Source organism: Mya arenaria, chromosome 3 (genome assembly GCF_026914265.1).
Source record: "Mya arenaria isolate MELC-2E11 chromosome 3, ASM2691426v1".
NCBI lineage: Eukaryota > Metazoa > Mollusca > Bivalvia > Myida > Myidae > Mya > Mya arenaria.
The window spans coordinates 64,842,045-64,865,698 of NC_069124.1; the positions used below are offsets into that span (position 1 = coordinate 64,842,045).

Genomic DNA, 23,654 nt, shown 5'->3' on the forward strand with positions numbered 1-23,654 from the left:
TGGTGTTAAGGTTTGTGTGGATGCCGTAAAGGGGTTGTGTCTAGGTTTGTGTGTATGCCGTAAAGGGATCGTGCTAAGTTTTATGTGGATTCCGTAAAGAAGTGGTGTTAAAGTTTGTGTGGATGCCGTAAAGGGATCGTGCTAAGGTTTGTGTGGATTCCGTAAAGGGGTCTTGTAAAGGACTGTGTGGATGCCGTAAAGGGGTCGTGTTAAGGTTTGTGTGGATGCCGTAAAGTGATCTGGTTCAAATTCCCGAGAACGCCATAAATGGATGGGAGATGAACAACGGTTTGTTGACACTTAGAACATCATATCTATAATGACTTTAAGTCAGCAAAGATATGTTGTGCTTCCAAAGACACAAAATTGGTATTTTTTCTTTTATTTCAGAAACCCATTTCTTTCTATTCAAAACCTAAGCTGTTCCAACACCAAGCTTGGTAAAAATACCGCAGGAGGAATTGACATTACTGCTTGATTCGGCAGCAGCGGTAAAACTTTTATTGTCTGAATGCAACGTAAGTAAACAAAGAGTAACAAGTTAGAGTCATAATATATATATATATGTGTCAGCAGTTATTCCCAAACAATACAGAGAAAAAGTTTACAATATATCAAACAGACAGCGCAATCAATGCGGTATCAAGAAAGTGAATGATGCCTAATGTTTTAATGGAAACATCTTTTCATTCTGGGAAACGTTGATTTTTTAGTATGTGAAATACGCAGTAATGAATCAGAGGTAATGAAATCCGTCTCTTTACCGACTACTGAGGCCGTATTCAATATCATTCTTACACTTGTCCTTAGATCCTCCTCAGTGACTCCATTAAGTTCATTTGCCATTTTTTTTGTTATATTAAAAAAAGTAAATTCTAGGGTGGATATTAAATCCAGCCCCTATTCTTCAGTTTTTAAGATGTACCGTATTGAAAGTTTCCGTCATTTGCTAGCTGTTTGTGATTTTTCGAGCACTGTTACTCTGCTTTATTTTGTGCTGGTAAAAATTTAACAGCAAAGTCGTAGTACACCTTGCTGAGATAAAAACAATCGCTCTTCTCCACCCAAACTTTGGCCCTGAAAGGCAGTATAAAAACATTGTATGTATATAAGTTCTACATAATTTTCGATTATCATATATATAAATATCTTATAGTTAAGTTGTATCTTTATTTTTATTACGTTCGAATAGAATAACTACGGTAGAGCGACTACGAACGAAAAGAGATAAAAACACAATATGACTCAGTTATCTCATAATTTAAAACAGGATATGAACTAAACTTGATATTTTAGCCAACAGTAACCGTTCACGAGAAGATTGTTGAAACTGGCTGCAGATCACAGACCTACCTCTGTTTATCACAAAATTGGACGATGAAATACCGCTCTACGGTCTTTCGTATTTTTGCAGGCATATATATGTGACCTTTCACAGGAGCAAGAGCGTACTTCCAGTTCTAAAACAGTATATGGAAGATGATTAACTGATTGAATGTTTCATTTTATATTAACAACTTTCAGAATATCACACAGAGTTGACAACCATAGAATTTCCAGATCATATGTTAGTATATGTTCGTTTGTGCAAAATGACGAGACTAATACAACATTACATAACACAATGTATGGACATAACATGTTTGGCATGACCATTTGGTAATACTAATGAATGCAAGGAAATAATCTGTAGGAGGTGATAATAACAAAAGTTCCAATGTAATGGTTAAACCAACATTTTTCAATCCTGATCAAAGTACACCTTTTAAAAATCAGCTACCATAAAGGTGTTTGAAAAAAATAGTCAAACAAATATGAGACTCTTCTATAAAGCGTATTTTATTTTAGGGAAGTTGATTTTATTAATTTTTGAACGGTATTTCAACATTGTTTTCGATGCAGCAACTAAATTTATTCAAGGCACAAAATGAAACAAAACACATAACTGATACCTACCAGATGATCACTATCAGGTAATAGATCATTTGGGAATATGTGGTTGCCCCTCTGTTTCATGTTTTGGTCGAATATCTTGAACCATTGCTGCCCTGTTGGAGCCCGCACAGTCACTACAAGGAACACATTCAGAAAGTCTATATGTATATAAGAACAACATTGTTTTAGCGCCATGAGTTGGTTATGTGATCTTTCGGTGGCTTTAAAAATACATAATATTTAACCTGCTTGTCTAATTAAAAGCCAAGTTTGAAGGGTGAAATTTTAAGTCACCCTATAAATGTTAAGCAGTCTTGTTGTATAACATTCTCCAGGCTACGTTAACGACGAGAACACATAAGAACGTTTGCATGGTTGACTCAGGTTTGGAAATATGTCATATTGGTTATTTGATTTTCAATAAATTCTCAAAGAATATTGATAGTTTTTGGCAAACAACAGACAGGTACTGTTTAAAATAAAACGTAACAGTAAGTTTTACGTTTATTCCTTGTACATGCTAGCAGCTGCAAATGTACACTTCTTAGTATAAAGTTTAAAAAAGCAACATTGCTATGTCATTTTGCTTTTCTGGACTCTGTCGTTAATGCTTTCCGGTATTTTATCATGCTATCAAAGTTATTTTCACTAAAATAAAATTATTGATTTGGATATTTCCACTGCTCATATGGTCATTGGTTCACGTTGTTCTTAAGTAATAATAATATGACATGAAGTAATTAATTAATGAATAAGAACGGGCGGCGTGAGCGCAGCGAACGAGCCTTTCTTGTTCAGATCTATATATGTTATCAGCTTGGACATTGAGAGATAAATACTCATTATTTCCGAAAATAAGACACAAAATATACAGGGTTCCAATGTAAATATGTTGATGTAAATACAGTGGTCTTACCTGGAATATATTTCCCAGTCGTATTATCTAACATAACGGCGTCTGCTCCCTTTAATTCCTCTTCGCATTGTTTAATTGTAATAACGTCGTCGTGATATTGCTCTTGTGAAATTTTGTATACGTCTTTAATTTTAAGTCGCTCGTGACGATCATCAAAGAAAACCACATTTACTCTTTTTTCGAACACTTGTATAACATGTCCCGGAGCATAACTGCAGTAGTAGTCAGGATGAGGAGCAATAACATGATCATCCTTCTGAAAATAGTATGCAACAAGTTATATTGTTTTATATGCGCATTAAAAGTCCATTGATTCATACGCGAATCCCGTTCATGAAGCCATTCAATCGATGCAAACCATAATATAATTACATATTGTGCGTTGTTTTATTCGCCAGTAAATAAATTCAAGAAAATGATATCTCAGGTGTCTGATGTCTGATAGTAAAAACATTCATACATCTCTAGGAATAATTAAGCTGTTCAATAGTGTTTACTTAATTCACACAAAACATTGGTGTTGTGACGTTGTATTCTCTTGAGTAAATTTCATGTTTCAGTGTACTAATTTTTGTAATAATGTAAGAGAGGGTTTAATTTCTTGGGTAAACAGTAAATGTGAATGTAACACAAAATGTTTTGAAAATGAAGCAACACAGACCTGAATTATTTGCTGTCTTCGTTCCTCTTCCGTTAGTATGTTCCTCAGCTGTATGTATTCGGTGTGACCGGTGCTGTCCCTTACCTTCCAGCATATTGTATCTTCTGTTCTTTCCCCCCTACAATCTTCCTTACCCTTATCTTTACTTTCATCCTTGCCTTTGACCTTACTTTTCCCCTTACTTTTTCCCTTACTTTCTATATGCCCAAAATAATACCATCCGTCATCAGACCATCGTGCCAAGACCTCCTGACCTTTACTTAAGTCTAAAATTAAGTAAAGCATTCAGTTATGTCTCGTTCTTTCGCTTTCAAGAAAGACATGGTCAATACACATACTTTATTTACTAATTTACAAACAACAACTTTGTCATGTAGAAATCAAAATCATACTGTAAGTCATAATTGAAATAATAATAAAGTAGAGTCCATGTCATTTGGTCATTGTTATGCACTGTAAAACATATTGTTACAATGAAACCATAAAACGAATACCATTTCATGGCAATACATTTTGCTTGTATAATTGATTAAGCGAACAACATACGACGTACATACCTCCTTCTTCTCCCTTTTCTTCTTCTTCTTCTTCTCCTTTCGATTTGCGATTAGAGACGGGTGTTGGGGACAGAGCAGGCGATGGAATAGGCTGTAAAACGTACGGTGACAATATTCTTCGAGTTCTTATGGGTATATGTGTGGCTTACCATGCCAACATATGCTTAAACCCATTAATAAAGAACGAATGACTTCTATGAGGCTCAACTGGTAATATTCTCAATTATCAATACGATATGTTTATAAAGCGATGATAAAATGAAATGGATTTATATAACTTAAACTTCACTTACACTGTCTTTTGTAATTTTGATTTTATTCATGTGTTCCTTAAGCTCGTCAATTTTGTCGGCGGTAGTACGAGTTCCTTCTGAAATCTTCCTACTGGTCTCTTGTATTGCCTCTTTTATTTCCTCTCCAACTAATGTGATTGTTGTGTTTATGTTTTCAACGTTTGTTTGACATGTTTTGCTATCCATTTGTGCACCTATTATCTGCATCTTATTTTCAATTTTGGTCCCAGTTTCTTCGATCTTTGTACTGACTGTCTGAATAGCCTTCTCAATTTTAGTGAGGTCCTCCTGCCGGACTAAACTGAAATCGGTTTGGAATTTTCATTGAAAAGGAACATTCATGTTAAAGTAAATTAAGATATAGTGCGTTCTGTAAGTGGATGAAGTTTCCAACATAAAGTTATAACATGGGGAAATATCGTAGTGTAATTGGATTATAGTCCCATCATAAAACTAGAACTATTTCATTTTTAAAGATGTGTAAGTGAATTAAAGTCTCAGCAAAGTACTCGAATTAATTCATAGATGAAGATGTTTACGTGGATTAAAGGCTCAGCAAACAACTATATTTATTCCAGAAGTAAGGTTTTATCTCAGAAAAGAACTAAAACTATTTTGGAGATAAGATTGTGTAAGTGGATTAAATTTCCCAGCAAAAAACTAGAACTTTCTCAGAGATAAAGTTGTTTAAGTGGCATAAAGTCTCAGCAATGATCTAGAACTATTTCAGAGTTAAGCTTGTGTAAATGTATTAAAGTCCCAGCAAAGAACTATAACTATTCCGGAGATAAAGTTGTGTAAGTTGATTAAAGTCCCAGCAAAGAACTAGAACTATTTTTGAGATAAAGTTGTGTCAATGGATTAAAGTCCCAGCAAAGAAATATTACTTTTTCGGAGATAAAGTTGTTTAAGTGGATTAAAGTCCAAGCAAATAATTAGAACTATTCCGGAGATAAAGTCGTGTCAGTGGTTTGAAGTCACAGCAAAGAGCTAGAACTATTCCGGAGATTAAGTTGTGTTACTTGAATAAAGTCCCAGCAAAGAACTAGAAATATTTCGGGATGAAGTCGTCTCAGTGGATTAAAGTCCCAGCAAAGAACTAGAACTATTCCGGAGATAAAGTTGTGTAAGTTAATTAAAGTCCCAGCAAAGAACAGTTACGATTTCGGAGATAAAGTTGTGTAAGTTGATTAAAGCAACAAAGCAAAGAACCAGAACTATTTCCATGATTTCGGAGATAAAGTCGCGTCAGTGTTTTAAAGTCCCAGCAAAGAACTGTAACTATTTCGGAGATAAAGTTGTTTAAGTGGATTAATGTCCCAGCAAAGGATTTAGAGATGTTGATTTCCCCAGGGATTTTAGATGAAAGAAGTTTACTCAGCAAAAAATTTGGCTAAGACATGAGAATTAAAATAAAAACTTGATAATTTCATATAATTAGTAATGAGAAGGAAAACTGTTGACAACACATATTTTAACTCCTTTTCTAATATTCGTGTTTGGCTACTAGTACGGGGCCTGTATCGAAATTGAGCATGGTCTTTGCTTCTCTCATTGCTAACACATAAACAGAAAATAACCATTACTTTATCTTTCATCTTTCTTCGCCCTTGCCTGTAAAATATTGTAAGAGTATTCCATTATACTTCGTATATGACATGTAAGATAGTATTTACGTTAATTATTTTTATTTGTTATACTACACTTACACTAATGCCATATAGTTACATTTGCGACGCCATCCGTAGTAGTCTCAATGTTAGTTAGTAATTGTTAGTCTTTTAGTACGCTATGAAATCTAGATTCGCTGATCTAATTCGAGTAAAAACATGAAAGGAAATGTTACCTTTTCGTTTCCTTTTCCTTGGATCTTTGTCTGAAAAATATGGAGACATGATTCAACTGTACTACAGTAGTGCACGATCGTTTCTTTGTGTATTTTCAAGATGTATGTATTCATATGTAAACATCAGTGTTCGGAAGGATGTTTTGTCCATTAGACGGTAGTATTTTTCGAATTCGCCGCCCCATTGTTATAATAGCGAGCTATGATGATACTAGCAGGTGAATCGGGCGATTGAAATACATTCACTTCATACCCAAACTGGTATATTCGCCAGATAAAAAATACCTCCGAAGTAATAATACTTTTTGTGTTGCAAATCTATTGATATTGAAGATGAATATCACTTTTTATTCAAACTTATTTTAACGTATTTTTTAATTACATATATTAGTTTTATGTAGTTAATCAATCTCTGATCATTCTGTCAGTCTATCTGTTGATCGGTCGGTCGGCCTGCCTGTTTGACATACTGTCAATAAACAAGAGCTAATTATGAACACCAACCCTGACTTGATATAGCAAATGTTTAGTTTAATTTTAAAACATTTCTAGATAAATTATTTAATACAATTCATATAATGCTATTTGTATTTTTCATGTAAAACTTTACTGCTACCTTCTTTCCTTCTTCTTTTTTCTGCCTCTGGCAATAAATCAAACTCTAGTCAGACCATATTCGATCAAATGTTTGTAATTCGTAAAGAATTTTGAAAGTAAGAAATTTATTGATCCATTCAAAAGTTCCTGAAACCATAGAAATGGTCATGGACACTTTATATAAGTTTTTGATTGTCTGTGAGTCATATTTTGGACGCAAGTGTACTTATTTTTTAACAATGACGTAAGCTTTTATGGTTCTTAAACAATGCTTTCAGACAAAAGAGAATATCTAAAATATCATAAAATTTAAACAAACCCCATTAAAATCTGCCAGGTTTCACGTAAAAGTGGTTGAAGTGAGATGACACCCATACATGTATGTGTAGTGCACCCATATACGCCAATACTAAGCTGTGCATCCATAATATGTTAAGTAAGTATATATACACCAATGATATATTTAGAAACTAACGATGTTTAAGAATATAGGAATAATGTATCCACCACAATGTTTTATCATGACACCAGCTTAACAACTAGTACACGGATCTATATAATCTATGGCAGTGTTTAACGATGCAAAGACATTGTATTGTCGCCATATTCACACTAAACACTAACACCAGCACCAAACAATAAGAAACGGTATACAAGACAACACACACGCACCAACCAAATGTACCATGCAGTAGAAACCCGTCGGCCCGAACTCGCTTGGGTCGAATTCCTTGGTGGCATCCCCGCTGGGGCCAATGGGGTTTGCCTGTATTTAATATAGTATCTTAATATCTTATACAATCCTTTTTTGTTTACCTGTCCTTATTCGCTTCTTTTTTCTTTCGTTGTGTTTTGTTTTCCTTTTTAGAATCACTATCACAATCATCGCTGTCATCGTTATCTTTTTTGCCAATATCGTCGTCATCGTCGTCGTCGTCATCATCATCGTCATCATCATCATCATCATCATCATCATCATCACCATCATCATCATCACTATCATCATTTAGGAAAACCATCGATTTATCTTTTTGGCACCTGCATTACAATTGAATCTGCTGCTTGAAGTTCAAAATAAAGATACAATGAAAATAGATCTTTCAAATAATTACGTACCCGTATATCTATAGTTATAGTTAGTATTGGCATCTGTAACTCAAGTACACGTATACCCATAGCTAAAGTCAGTATTGACATGTGTAACTCAAGTAAACGTACATCCATAGCTATAGTCAGTATTGGCGTGTGTAACTCAACTACACATATATCCATAGCTATGTCAGTAGTGCCATGTGTAACTCAAGTACACGTACATCCATAGCTATGTCAGTATTGCCATGTGTAACTCAAGTTCACGTACATCCATAGCTATAGTCAGTATTGACATGTGTAACACAACTACACGTACATCCATAGCTATAGTCAGTATTGACGTGTGTAACTCAAGTATACGTACATCCATAGTTATAGTCAGTAGTGCCATGTGTAACTCAAGTGGACGTACATCCATAGCTATAGTCAGTATTGACATGTGTAGCTCAAGTACACGTATATCCATAGCTATAGTCAGTATTGACGTGTGTAACTCAACTACACGTATATTCATAGCAATAGTCAGTATTGACGTGTGTTACTCAGCTACACGTATATCCATAGCTATGTCAGTATTGCCATGTGTAACGTAAGTACACGTACATCCATAGCTATGTCAGTATTGCCATGTGTAACTCAAATTCACGTACATCCATAGCTATAGTCCGTATTGACATGTGTAACTGAACTACACGTACATCCATAGCTATAGTCAGTATTGACGTGTGTAACTCAACTACACGTATATCCATAGCTATAGTCAGTATTGACGTGTGTAACTCAAGTACACGTACATCCATAGCTATAGTCAGTATTGACATGTGTAACACAACTACACGTACATCCATAGCTATAGTCAGTACTGACGTGTGTAACTCAAGTACACGTACATCCATAGCTATAGTCAGTAGTTCCATGTGTAACTCAAGTAGACGTACATCCATAGCTATAGTCAGTATTGACATGTGTAACTCAAGTACACGTATATCCATAGCTATAGTCAATATTGACGTGTGTAACTCAACTACACGTATATCCATAGCTATAGTCAGTATTGACGTGTGTAACTCAACTACACGTATATCCATAGCTATAGTCAGTATTGACGTGTGTAACTCAAGTACACGTACATCCATAGCTATAGTCAGTATTGACATGTGTAACACAACTACACGTACATCCATAGCTATAGTCAGTACTGACGTGTGTAACTCAAGTACACGTACATCCATAGCTATAGTCAGTAGTTCCATGTGTAACTCAAGTAGACGTACATCCATAGCTATAGTCAGTATTGACATGTGTAACTCAAGTACACGTATATCCATAGCTAAAGTCAGTATTGACGTGTGTAACTCAACTACACGTATATCCATAGCTATAATCAGTATTGCCATGTGTTACTCAAGTACACGTATATCCATAGCTATAGTCTGTATTTCCATTTGTAACTCAAGTACACGTACATCCATAGCTATAGTCTGTATTGCCATTTGTAACTCAAGTACACGTACATCCATAGCTATAGTCTGTATTGCCATTTGTAACTCAAGTACACGTATATCCATAGCTATAGTCAGTATTGCCATTTGTAACTCAAGTACAACTATATCAATAACCATACGTGTGCTTGATATACACATGCAAATTTCCACTATTGCTATAGATATATATATATATATATATATGTACATTTCCCTACGACACCAACAAAATTTGATGAACATTAGCCGTGCAATTGCCGCTATTGCTAAAAAAGGTATAGCCTTTGATGAAGACTTAAACTATGGTGATCTACGTATAAATGTTTTCATTATAAGTAATTCTAAAAATATAAACACATATGGCATGTATTTGTGCAGCTACATGTATTAAAGTATTACCTTTTCCGCGGGCAACCGTCCAGTCCGATACAGCTAAGTATTCCACGGTAGCGGGACTTGCCGATCTTTACCAACAATTTCCGCTTCTTCTTCACCTAGCAGATTTCAACAATATTGTGTTTTCTTTATTTAGTTATGATTATAATATACATTTGTACTTTAATTAATGTTTACATAACATACACATTCTGTTGGGCACCTTTCTTATATAGAACGTATATTTTAGTACGATAATATCATTAATTTTGATACATGTAATCACTTTAAAACTTCCATAAAAAGGGTACATTACTTGTAACTTCAAACGATATATTAACGTATCTCAGATATTAATTTCCTTTATACCCTTTAACATATATTTAACCTTCCCTGTATTTCTTAGAACACATTGTTGTTTATTTCCTATTTGACAAATCAATAGGTAATAGAAATAATTAAAAAAAAAGAAATCTATTCATTTACTTTCATATGAGTTGTTTCTTTGTCATGCAATTCATTTTTGGATATAGAACATGACTTTTCCTTTCGCTTTTACTTGAAAAGGCAATACAGTTTAATGCGTTTATTTATCGTGAGCCTCATCATAGGGATGGTCGATCATCCAGTTTGTTTTACGTAAACAATACATTTCCTCTTTGACTCTTTCTTATCTTTTGAAATAGCTTTTACTTGCATAATAGTCAGCCTATGTACGTTATACACCATATAGATAGTTATAGTCTGTATTGACATCTGTAACTCAAGTACAAGTATATCTATAGCTATAGTCAGTATTGACAAGTGTAACTGAAGTAAAAGTATGTCGATAGTTATAGGCAGTATTGATACGTGTAACACAAGTACACGTATATCTATAGCTATAGTCTGTATTGACTTTTATAACTCAGGTACACATATATCGATAGCTGTAGTCGGTATTGACATGTGTAATTCAGGTAAACGCATATCTCTAGCTCTAGTCATTTTTGATATGTGTAACTCAAGTACAAGTATATCTATAGCTGTAATCAGTATTGTACATGTGTTATTCAAGTCAACGTTTATATATAATATTCTTATTGGCATTGGTATTCTCATCAATCCAATCTTTATTTTTCGTGAAATTAAACCATACCAAATTAAATAAGAAAAACCTCTGCTAGACAAAGTAAAGCGTAACGTACAGTATTCCATTAAAATAGAACCATAAAATGGAAACGAGTTCCAATGATAAAATAGTAAATAGTATTCATGGAAGTTAGTTTATTTAACAAATTTAAGTGATGTTAATCTGTTGATGTTTTTTTGCAAAACAAATACATTAACAGAATCAAACCAAAAATTTAGTTCCTTTATAAATGGAAATTTTCAATGCCAATTTGTGCAATTTCTGTTCGGAATAGCATCTGTTATGATAATGTAGAAGAGTACATTTCTGATACGTCAATTACCGGTAAATAGATCATGCAAAAAAGAGTTACTTGTCTCGCAAGTACAATATATAATACATTAATTCAATCGCTTAACTGTGCAAATGAAACTTATTCTCATTACGTATGAAAATCAGAAACAGTACATCAAAGTTTGCATCCTTTCATAACGAGCAAACATAGAGCGTGGAACAGCTCTCAAGTATGAAAGGAAACAGTTTTATTCGAGCAAAAAGATTTCTTGAATTACTTTATAAGTGCAAGAATACCTCCTTCACTACATCATTTACAGCATTATATCCTCAATTTGCCTTAACATACTATTTATGTTTTTCTTTCTAAAAAAAAACAAAACTCCTTCAAACTATACAATAATTGTAATATCCTCCACCGATAGAAAAACATAATTATTTACTAAACATATTTGCCTGGGATATTACTCTTAACGATTTCTTTAAAAACTAAGTTTTAGAATTATATAACTATATGACATCCCCCCCCCGATCTTGGGTATAACATTCGTTGGCTTATTGGTTCTAATTGGGTCTAATATTTATTGCCCTATCTGTTATAAAGGAACGTTGATTAGTCAAAGCATAATCTTTGTAGTCCCTTTTCTTCGAATACAGTCCTAAATGGCAATTAGCCAATGAACAATACATTGGAAATTTGTCACTCTGGTGTGCTATCTGGGCAATATAACGAGGGCTGAAAAGCTGGTATTAAACAAGACAGACACTCTTTAAACAAGGGCATAGCCGGTCTTGTATTAATCGCTACTGTCGCCAATGAAGGGTTCCAATCAAACCATAACAGCTGCTTACATACTTTGAATTTATTTGTGCTTTCGATGGATTTTTCTTCCCGAATATGTACTTCATTTATAGTTTGACTCCATACCTTAATTTTGATTTGCATATATGTAGGAAGTTGTGCAAATAACTAATAAAAGAATAATATTTCCTACCTTGGCTTCAAATTAAAAACAATGAACCCTCGGCATATGTAGGAAGTTGTGCAAATAACTAATAAAAGAATAATATTTCCTACCTTGGCTTCAAATTAAAAACAATGAACCCTCGGCATATGTAGGAAGTTATGCAAATAACTAATAAAAGAATAATATTTCCTACCTTGGCTTCAAATTAAAAACAATGAACCCTCGGAATATATAGAAAGTTGTTCAAATAAGTAATAAAAGAATAATATTTCCTACCTTGGTTTCAAATTAAAAACAATGAACCCTCGGCATATATAGAAAGTTGTTCAAATAACTAATAAAAGAATAATATTTCCTACCTTGGTTTCAAATTAAAAACAATGAACCCTCGGCATATATAGAAAGTTGTTCAAATAACTAATAAAAGAATAATATTTCCTACCTTGGTTTCAAATTAAAAACAATGAAAATGTGACCACATTGTCCACTTCATATAAAAAAAGAAATCGGCAATTGGTGCCTATCAAGTATCTAGTAATTCATATTAAAGAACTTACAACTTTGCCATTGTAAAGTCGAACGGAGTAGCAATTGTGTTCGTGGTGCGGAAGATGAGGCACGTAGCAGACTCGGCCCGGCATATACTGCATATACATACCGCTTGGTTCCATCTCTCCCATCCCCGTCAAAACGTAATCCCAAACCTGGCAAACAAGCGTTCCTTTTTACAATACAGTACGTACAACCATGCGCGTCATGTAAATGTTCATGCCACTTGTGTGTTTCGTATCAAACTTTTGTCTTCATTTGTAGCGGTAATGATATATTTTTCCTCTACCCAGTTGAAAATATCCACTTATTTTTTATCATTTGAGAAGCAGTGACCTCTAATCATTAAGAAAAGAAAATATAGCAACTAAGTGTCATTCATGGATATGTACATTTTGAATAAAAGGTTTGAAAAGTTGAACATTATATGAACCATGCTAGTATTTTCCCCCTTTTTAGCAAAACGACGATATCTTCCCTATGAATGAGCCAAACGACTATTCTCATTAAAGTGAGCCCCGCCACAAAGTTGGAAAAATCTATGTAAAATAATACTGAAATGAGTTGATAAGAAGAATCAATACAATACATGTATCGGACGCTAATCGTGGGTTATGAATTGGGAAAATAAAAATTTGATTAACAAGTCACCGGCTTATCTATATCATGATCATAATACAATATTTTAGTTATATCCATTTAGTTAAATGAAAAGAAGCAACATCGACCCACATAATATATGATCTTAAAACTTTTAACATATATGGTATTAAATATTTGCATTAACATGTTGATGTTTTATAATGAAGTAATTGGGGTTACTTATCCAAACTCATTTTGATAAACATACTGAATGTATTGTTATACATGGGTGTTCTTACATGCAGTGGCGGGCAGGACACAGCTCCGCCAATGGCAATAATGTTGTTCCGGTGAACACGCCTCCGACCCCAAGGGTAAACATTTACTTCCGCTTTCGGTTTGCCCCACTGTTGGATGTCATGGCCTAGGGATTGAAATTACGCTAGATTTAATGCGGAATCGTGAAGGAATACATTTTCATGCTTAGCACTTATAACTGAAGATAATGATATTTATTCTTTAAATTGCATGCTTGATACTTACATAAATGATCGTCATCAACTCCATGCCATGCTTGATACTTACATGAACGATCTCAATCCTCTGCATGACATGCTTTACACTTATATTGGCGTAAATAACCATAATTTACATTAATATGAATGATCTTAATCTTAATGCACAATGGTGTACCTTACCATAAAAAAACTCTCATATTAATTAGCTTAAGCATATGCGTAATGTCGTACCTTACCATAATATACACCTTTATGAATGATCTTAATCATATGCATAATGGCGTACCTAACCATAATATACACTTATATAAATGATCTTAATCCTTATATTAGTGGCGTATTTTACCATAATGTACACTTATATTCGAGGATTGTATACGTTAAGTGGATATGTTCGAAATATGTGCAATAAGTTGATATTTTTTAACATTTTCTGATTTAAAGTCATATTGAAAGTTCTTCAATAATCAATATCACGTTAAAACGATTAGATATTTAAATTGTATTCAAATTGGCTCTCATACTTACCTTGAAGACTGCCTCGATACCTGAATATTTGCAAGTCAATCGAATTTTGTTTGTAAAGATCTGTGCAAATAAAGTGGTTGATATTAAATTATAATATCATATTTCTTTGTTGTTTTCAGTTCTTCGAAAAGTAATTTACGAATATTTTGAATATGGATAAGGTAAAACGTGGCTTATACGTATAGCCTGATCAGGCTGTAGGGTTTGATCTTCCAAACACTATATGTTATATGTATAGCCTCATCAGGCTGTAGAGTTTGATCTTCCAAACACTATATGTTATATGTATAGCCTCATCAGGCTGGTAGGGTTTGATCTTTCAAACACTATATGTTATATGTATAGCCTCATCAGGCTGTAGGGTTTGATCTTCCAAACACTATATGTTATATGTATAGCCTCATCAGGCTGGTAGGGTTTGATCTTCCAAACACTATATGTTATATGTATAGCCTCATCAGGCTGTAGGGTTTGATCTTCCAAACACTATATGTTATATGTATAGCCTCATCAGGCTGGTAGGGTTTGATCTTCCAAACACTATATGTTATATGTATAGCCTCATCAGGCTGGTAGGGTTTGATCTTCCAAACACTATATGTTATATGTATAGCCTCATCAGGCTGGTAGGGTTTGATCTTCCAAACACTATATGTTATATGTATAGCCTCATCAGGCTGTAGGGTTTGATCTTCTAAACACTATATGTTATATGTATAGCCTCATCAGGCTGGTAGGGTTTGATCTTTCAAACACTATATGTTATATGTATAGCCTCATCAGGCTGTAGGGTTTGATCTTCCAAACACTATATGTTATATGTATAGCCTCATCAGGCTGGTAGGGTTTGATCTTCCAAACACTATATGTTATATGTATAGCCTCATCAGGCTGTAGGGTTTGATCTTCCAAACACTATATATTATATGTATAGCCTCATCAGGCTGGTAGGGTTTGATCTTCCAAACACTATATGTTATATGTATAGCCTCATCAGGCTGTAGGGTTTGATCTTCCAAACACTATATGTTATATGTATAGCCTCATCAGGCTGGTAGGGTTTGATCTTCCAAACACTATATGTTATATGTATAGCCTCATCAGGCTGGTAGGGTTTGATCTTCCAAACACTATATGTTATATGTATAGCCTCATCAGGCTGGTAGGGTTTGATCTTTCAAACACTATATGTTATATGTATAGCCTCATCAGGCTGTAGGGTTTGATCTTCCAAACACTATATGTTATATGTATAGCCTCATCAGGCTGGTAGGGTTTGATCTTTCAAACACTATATGTTATATGTATAGCCTCATCAGGCTGGTAGGGTTTGATCTTCCAAACACTATATGTTATATGTATAGCCTCATCAGGCTGTAGGGTTTGATTTCCAAACACTATATGTTATATGTATAGCCTCATCAGGCTGTAGGGTTTGATTTCCAAACACTATATGTTATATGTATAGCCTCATCAGGCTGTAGGGTTTGATCTTCCAAACACTATATGTTATATGTATAGCCTCATCCTGGCTGGTAGGGTTTGATCTTCCAAACACTATATGTTATATGTATAGCCTCATCAGGCTGGTAGGGTTTGATCTTCCAAACACTATATGTTATATGTATAGCCTCATCAGGCTGGTAGGGTTTGATCTTCCAAACACTATATGTTATATGTATAGCCTCATCAGGCTGTAGGGTTTGATCTTCTAAACACTATATGTTATATGTATAGCCTCATCAGGCTGGTAGGGTTTGATCTTCCAAACACTATATGTTATATGTATAGCCTCATCAGGCTGTAGGGTTTGATCTTCCAAACACTATATGTTATATGTATAGCCTCATCAGGCTGGTAGGGTTTGATCTTCCAAACACTATATGTTATATGTATAGCCTCATCAGGCTGGTAGGGTTTGATCTTCCAAACACTATATGTTATATGTATAGCCTCATCAGGCTGGTAGGGTTTGATCTTCTAAACACTATATGTTATATGTATAGCCTCATCAGGCTGGTAGGGTTTGATCTTCCAAACACTATATGTTATATGTATAAGCCTCATCAGGCTGGTAGGGTTTGATCTTCCTAAACACTATATGTTATATGTATAGCCTCATCAGGCTGGTAGGGTTTGATCTTCTAAACACTATATGTTATATGTATAGCCTCATCAGGCTGGTAGGGTTTGATCTTCCAAACACTATATGTTATATGTATAGCCTCATCAGGCTGGTAGGGTTTGATCTTCCAAACACTATATGTTATATGTATAGCCTCATCAGGCTGGTAGGGTTTGATCTTCCTAAACACTATATGTTATATGTATAGCCTCATCAGGCTGGTAGGGTTTGATCTTCTAAACACTATATGTTATATGTATAGCCTCATCAGGCTGGTAGGGTTTGATCTTCTAAACACTATATGTTATATGTATAGCCTCATCAGGCTGTAGGGTTTGATCTTCCAAACACTATATGTTATATGTATAGCCTCATCAGGCTGGTAGGGTTTGATCTTCCAAACACTATATGTTATATGTATAGCCTCATCAGGCTGTAGGGTTTGATCTTTCAAACACTATATGTTGTATGTATAGCCTCATCAGGCTGGTAGGGTTTGATCTTCCAAACACTATATGTTATATGTATAGCCTCATCAGGCTGGTAGGGTTTGATCTTCTAAACACTATATATTATATGTATAGCCTCATCAGGCTGTAGGGTTTGATCTTCCAAACACTATATGTTATATGTATAGCCTCATCAGGCTGGTAGGGTTTGATCTTCCAAACACTATATGTTATATGTATAGCCTCATCAGGCTGGTAGGGTTTGATCTTCCAAACACTATATGTTATATGTATAGCCTCATCAGGCTGTAGGGTTTGATCTTCCAAACACTATATGTTATATGTATAGCCTCATCAGGCTGTAGGGTTTGATCTTCTAAACACTATATGTTATATGTATAGCCTCATCAGGCTGGTAGGGTTTGATCTTCTAAACACTATATGTTATATGTATAGCCTCATCAGGCTGTAGGGTTTGATCTTCCAAACACTATATGTTATATGTATAGCCTCATCAGGCTGTAGGGTTTGATCTTCCAAACACTATATGTTATATGTATAGCCTCATCAGGCTGGTAGGGTTTGATCTTCCAAACACTATATGTTATATGTATAGCCTCATCAGGCTGGTAGGGTTTGATCTTCCAAACACTATATGTTATATGTATAGCCTCATCAGGCTGGTAGGGTTTGATCTTTCAAACACTATATGTTATATGTATAGCCTCATCAGGCTGGTAGGGTTTGATCTTCTAAACACTATATGTTATATGTATAGCCTCATCAGGCTGTAGGGTTTGATCTTCCAAACACTATATGTTATATGTATAGCCTCATCAGGCTGGTAGGGTTTGATCTTTCAAACACTATATGTTATATGTATAGCCTCATCAGGCTGGTAGGGTTTGATCTTCCAAACACTATATGTTATATGTATAGCCTCATCAGGCTGTAGGGTTTGATTTTCCAAACACTATATGTTATATGTATAGCCTCATCAGGCTGTAGGGTTTGATCTTCCAAACACTATATGTTATATGTATAGCCTCACCTGGCTGGTAGGGTTTGATCTTCCAAATACTATATGTTATATGTATAGCCTCATCAGGCTGGTAGGGTTTGATCTTCTAAACACTATATGTTATATGTATAGCCTCATCAGGCTGTAGGGTTTGATCTTCCAAACACTATATGTTATATGTATAGCCTCATCAGGCTGGTAGGGTTTGATCTTCCAAACACTATATGTTATATGTATAGCCTCACCTGGCTGGTAGGGTTTGATCTTCCAAACACTATATGTTATATGTATAGCCTCATCAGGCTGTAGGGTTTGATCTTCCAAACACTATATGTTATATGTATAGCCTCATCAGGCTGGTAGGGTTCGATCTTCTAAACACTATATGTTATATGTATAGCCTCATCAGGCTGGTAGGGTTTGATCTTCCAAACACTATATGTTATATGTATAGCCTCATCAGGCTGTAGGGTTTGATCTTCCAAACACTATATGTTATATGTATAGCCTCATCAGGCTGGTAGGGTTTGATCTTCCAAACACTATATGTTATATGTATAGCCTCATCAGGCTGGTAGGGTTTGATCTTCCAAACACTATATGTTATATGTATAGCCTCACCTGGCTGGTAGGGTTTGATCTTCCAAACACTATATGTTATATGTATAGCCTCATCAGGCTGGTAGGGTTTGATCTTCCAAACACTATATATTATATGTATAGCCTCATCAGGCTGGTAGGGTTTGATCTTCCAAACACTATATGTTATATGTATAGCCTCATCAGGCTGTAGGGTTTGATCTTCTAAACACTATATGTTATATGTATAGCCTCATCAGGCTGGTAGGGTTTGATCTTCCAAACACTATATGTTATATGTATAGCCTCATCAGGCTGTAGGGTTTGATCTTCCAAACACTATATGTTATATGTATAGCCTCATCAGGCTGGTAGGGTTTGATCTTCCAAACACTATATGTTATATGTATAGCCTCACTCGGCTGTAGGGTTTGATCTTCCAAACACTATATGTTATATGTATAGCCTCATCAGGCTGGTAGGGTTTGATCTTCTAAACACTATATGTTATATGTATAGCCTCATCAGGCTGGTAGGGTTTGATCTTCCAAACACTATATGTTATATGTATAACCTCATCAGGCTGGTAGGGTTTGATCTTCCAAACACTATATGTTATATGTATAGCCTCATCAGGCTGGTAGGGTTTGATCTTCTAAACACTATATGTTATATGTATAGCCTCATCAGGCTGGTAGGGTTTGATCTTCCAAACACTATATGTTATATGTATAGCCTCACCTGGCTGGTAGGGTTTGATCTTCCAAACACTATATGTTATATGTATAGCCTCATCAGGCTGGTAGGGTTTGATCTTCCAAACACTATATGTTATATGTATAGCCTCATCAGGCTGGTAGGGTTTGATCTTCCAAACACTATATGTTATATGTATAGCCTCATCAGGCTGTAGGGTTTGATCTTCTAAACACTATATGTTATATGTATAGCCTCATCAGGCTGGTAGGGTTTGATCTTCCAAACACTATATGTTATATGTATAGCCTCATCAGGCTGTAGGGTTTGATCTTCCAAACACTATATGTTATATGTATAGCCTCATCAGGCTGGTAGGGTTTGATCTTCCAAACACTTTATGTTATATGTATAGCCTCACTCGGCTGTAGGGTTTGATCTTCCAAACACTATATGTTATATGTATAGCCTCATCAGGCTGGTAGGGTTTGATCTTCTAAACACTATATGTTATATGTATAGCCTCATCAGGCTGGTAGGGTTTGATCTTCCAAACACTATATGTTATATGTATAACCTCGTCAGGCTGTAGGGTTTGATCTTCCAAACACTATATGTTATATGTATAGCCTCGTCAGGCTGGTAGGGTTTGATCTTCTAAACACTATATGTTATATGTATAGCCTCATCAGGCTGGTAGGGTTTGATCTTCCAAACACTATATGTTATATGTATAGCCTCATCAGGCTGGTAGGGTTTGATCTTCCAAACACTATATGTTATATGTATAGCCTCCTCAGGCTGGTAGGGTTTGATCTTCCAAACACTATATGTTATATGTATAGCCTCATCAGGCTGTAGGGTTTGATCTTCTAAACACTATATGTTATATGTATAGCCTCATCAGGCTGGTAGGGTTTGATCTTTCAAACACTATATGTTATATGTATAGCCTCATCAGGCTGGTAGGGTTTGATCTTCTAAACACTATATGTTATATGTATAGCCTCATCAGGCTGGTAGGGTTTGATCTTCCAAACACTATATGTTATATGTATAGCCTCATCAGGCTGGTAGGGTTTGATCTTCCAAACACTATATGTTATATGTATAGCCTCATCAGGCTGTAGGGTTTGATCTTCTAAACACTATATGTTATATGTATAGCCTCATCAGGCTGTAGGGTTTGATCTTTCAAACACTATATGTTATATGTATAGCCTCATCAGGCTGGTAGGGTTTGATCTTCCAAACACTATATGTTATATGTATAGCCTCATCAGGCTGGTAGGGTTTGATCTTCTAAACTCTATATATTATATGTATAGCCTCATCAGGCTGGTAGGGTTTGATCTTCCAAACACTATATATTATATGTATAGCCTCACCTGGCTGTAGGGTTTGATCTTCCAAACACTATATGTTATATGTATAGCCTCATCAGGCTGGTAGGGTTTGATCTTTCAAACACTATATGTTATATGTATAGCCTCATCAGGCTGGTAGGGTTTGATCTTCTAAACACTATATGTTATATGTATAGCCTCATCAGGCTGGTAGGGTTTGATCTTCCAAACACTATATGTTATATGTATAACCTCATCAGGCTGTAGGGTTTGATCTTCCAAACACTATATGTTATATGTATAGCCTCATCAGGCTGGTAGGGTTTGATCTTCCAAACACTATATGTTATATGTATAGCCTCATCAGGCTGTAGGGTTTGATCTTCTAAACACTATATGTTATATGTATAGCCTCATCAGGCTGTAGGGTTTGATCTTCCAAACACTATATGTTATATGTATAACCTCATCAGGCTGTAGGGTTTGATCTTCCAAACACTATATGTTATATGTATAGCCTCACTTGGCTGGTAGGGTTTGATCTTCAAAACACTTTATGTTATATGTATAGCCTCATCAGGCTGTAGGGTTTGATCTTCTAAACACTATATGTTATATGTATAGCCTCATCAGGCTGGTAGGGTTTGATCTTCCAAACACTATATGTTATATGTATAGCCTCATCAGGCTGTAGGGTTTGATCTTTCAAACACTATATGTTATATGTATAGCCTCACTTGACTGGTAGGGTTTGATCTTTCAAACACTATATGTTATATGTATAGCCTCATCAGGCTGTAGGGTTTGATCTTCTAAACACTATATGTTATATGTATAGCCTCACTTGACTGGTAGGGTTTGATCTTTCAAACACTATATGTTATATGTATAGCCTCATCAGGCTGTAGGGTTTGATCTTCCAAACACTATATGTTATATGTATAGCCTCATCAGGCTGTAGGGTTTGATCTTCCAAACACTATATGTTATATGTATAACCTCATCAGGCTGTAGGGTTTGATCTTCCAAACACTATATGTTATATGTATAGCCTCACTTGACTGGTAGGGTTTGATCTTCCAAACACTATATGTTATATGTATAGCCTCATCAGGCTGTAGGGTTTGATCTTCCAAAAGCTATATGTTATATGTATAACCTCACCTGGCTGGTAGGGTTTGATCTTCCAAACACTATATGTTATATGTATAGCCTCACCTGGCTGGTAGGGTTTGATCTTTCAAACACTATATGTTATATGTATAGCCTCATCAGGCTGGTAGGGTTTGATCTTCCAAACACTATATGTTATATGTATAACCTCATCAGGCTGGTAGATTTTGGGCTTCCAAACAAAATAGGTTATATGTGTATTCTCGACTTGCTGGAGATTTTGGGCTTCCGAACAAAATAGGTTATATGATTAGCCGCACCTGGCTTGTACGGTTTGGGCTTTCAAACAAAATAGGTAATATGTGTAGACACACCTGGCTTGTACGTTTTGGGCACTCCAAATGAATAAGGTAAAATATGTAGCCTCACAAGACTTTTAGATTTTGAGCTTCCATTGATGTAATTTTTGTCCTTTTTCTTATCGTTTTGTTTTCCTTTTTTCTTGTATTCCGAAAGTGAAACAAGACAATATGCATGTTATTACTTTGGTATTGCTGAACTTTTCGAGCATGAATGTGCATATAGGTATGCTTGGCCCCATCCCCCACCCCATATACAAACTTTCGTTATGCCTAAATATACTAGCATCTAGTGTATAATGTGGAAATTCCGAGCCCCCCCCTCTCCCCCGCGCCCCCACTAATGCGAATTACTTTGCCTTACTATACAAGCATATAGAGTATTGTGGTACGTTCCCAAACACACGCGCGCTTTGGTAATGCCTAATTTTAGTAGCATAAATGTGTATTGTGGAAAGTAAACTCCCCGACCCCGCCCTTCCCCCGAGCCCACCCACTTAACCAATACAGAGAGGGAGAACATTATATTAGAACTTGGCCACCGTTTCAATCTTTATTTACTTACATAACTAATATAGTGCACACGAGATTATTGAAACATGACACGGAAGTTTTTTTTTCTTTTTCGAATCACTAAAATGTGATCCTTTTATTCTTAAAATCACATACCAAGCATAAAAATGATTAACAAGAAAAAAGGAAATCTTATTGTTTTAAGATAATATAGTTGTATATCATGATTTTCTTGTTAATTATTTGACACGAACGTAACAGTTAAATAAAGATCATACCCGGATAGAAGAATCCATTGTCGAACTTGGCGATGTCCATCAAATTCCGTTTCTGTATATTGACCGCATTGGAAACGTACCCATGATACGCGCCGTCGTTTATATAAACCATCATTTCACTCATCTTGCTAATGTTGTGTCATAAGAATTGATGTGTTATGACTTTCCAAATGTTCGGTGCCTAAAGATATTAGGCACCGTTCTACAAATTCGGATGATAATTTCCAAATGTATTGACACTAAACTGCGAATCAATATAATCAACTGTACTACCCGAGCTCGTAAACCATATTGAAGAGAAGAGAATGATTTTAAATTACTTCAATGCTTTTTATTTGAAAGAGCAAGGCTTTTAAAGAAGTTCCATTTATGCACTCTTTGAAAACATGCTTTTTTGTTTAGCCTTTACAATGTTGAGCTTCCATGGTCACGTTTGTAACCTGATCAGAGTTGATCATCGTGTTTAAAAACATAAGGCTTTCTAGCTTAAAAAGATATAATTTTAAACTCGTACAAAGGAGTTTAAATTGGATAATAATAAACATTTTTTTAAACAGAATACATTTTTAAGTGCTGGTTAATGCGCTTGATTGAAAAAAGTTCACTGTATTTATAGGTGACACTTATGATTCTAGCTTATAAAATTAAGCTCAACAAAAGCCGCCATATATACGTTGTTTAACGAAACCTGCCACATATGACCGCAGTGTAAAAGGGAAACCTTAAAAGAGTATATTAGCTAAATAATATATGTCATGCGAAGGCGCGTGTATGCCGAGTTATCAGCTACGCAACGTGGCCGAGGGTCGAATTATTTGGTATGGAACAAAAACCTTTTTTTATTAAATATGTTCTATGTAAATTTCTTT

The 23,654-nt window shown here is 35.2% G+C and overlaps 1 protein-coding gene across 2 annotated transcripts; it reads right to left on the bottom strand.

The window, feature by feature from the left end:
* Nucleotides 1-424: 424 nt before the first annotated feature.
* LOC128228179 (uncharacterized) lies at nucleotides 425-23,081 on the bottom strand. Of its 2 annotated transcripts, XM_052939338.1 has the most exons (13): nucleotides 22,786-23,080; nucleotides 13,560-13,684; nucleotides 12,687-12,833; nucleotides 9,781-9,875; nucleotides 7,622-7,843; nucleotides 6,209-6,238; nucleotides 4,363-4,663; nucleotides 4,070-4,160; nucleotides 3,513-3,778; nucleotides 2,852-3,107; nucleotides 1,957-2,069; nucleotides 1,354-1,460; nucleotides 428-1,077 (listed from the first exon to the last, which is right to left on the bottom strand). In XM_052939338.1, exons 1-13 carry the CDS (start codon nucleotides 22,907-22,909, stop codon nucleotides 978-980), a joined length of 1,977 nt encoding a protein of 658 aa, XP_052795298.1. In that variant the 5' UTR covers nucleotides 22,910-23,080; the 3' UTR covers nucleotides 428-977. The 2 variants fall into 2 exon arrangements, with proteins under 2 accessions (XP_052795299.1, XP_052795298.1); XM_052939339.1 differs by lacking the exon at nucleotides 7,622-7,843 and having other exon boundaries at nucleotides 425-1,077; nucleotides 22,786-23,081.
* Nucleotides 23,082-23,654: the final 573 nt, after the last annotated feature.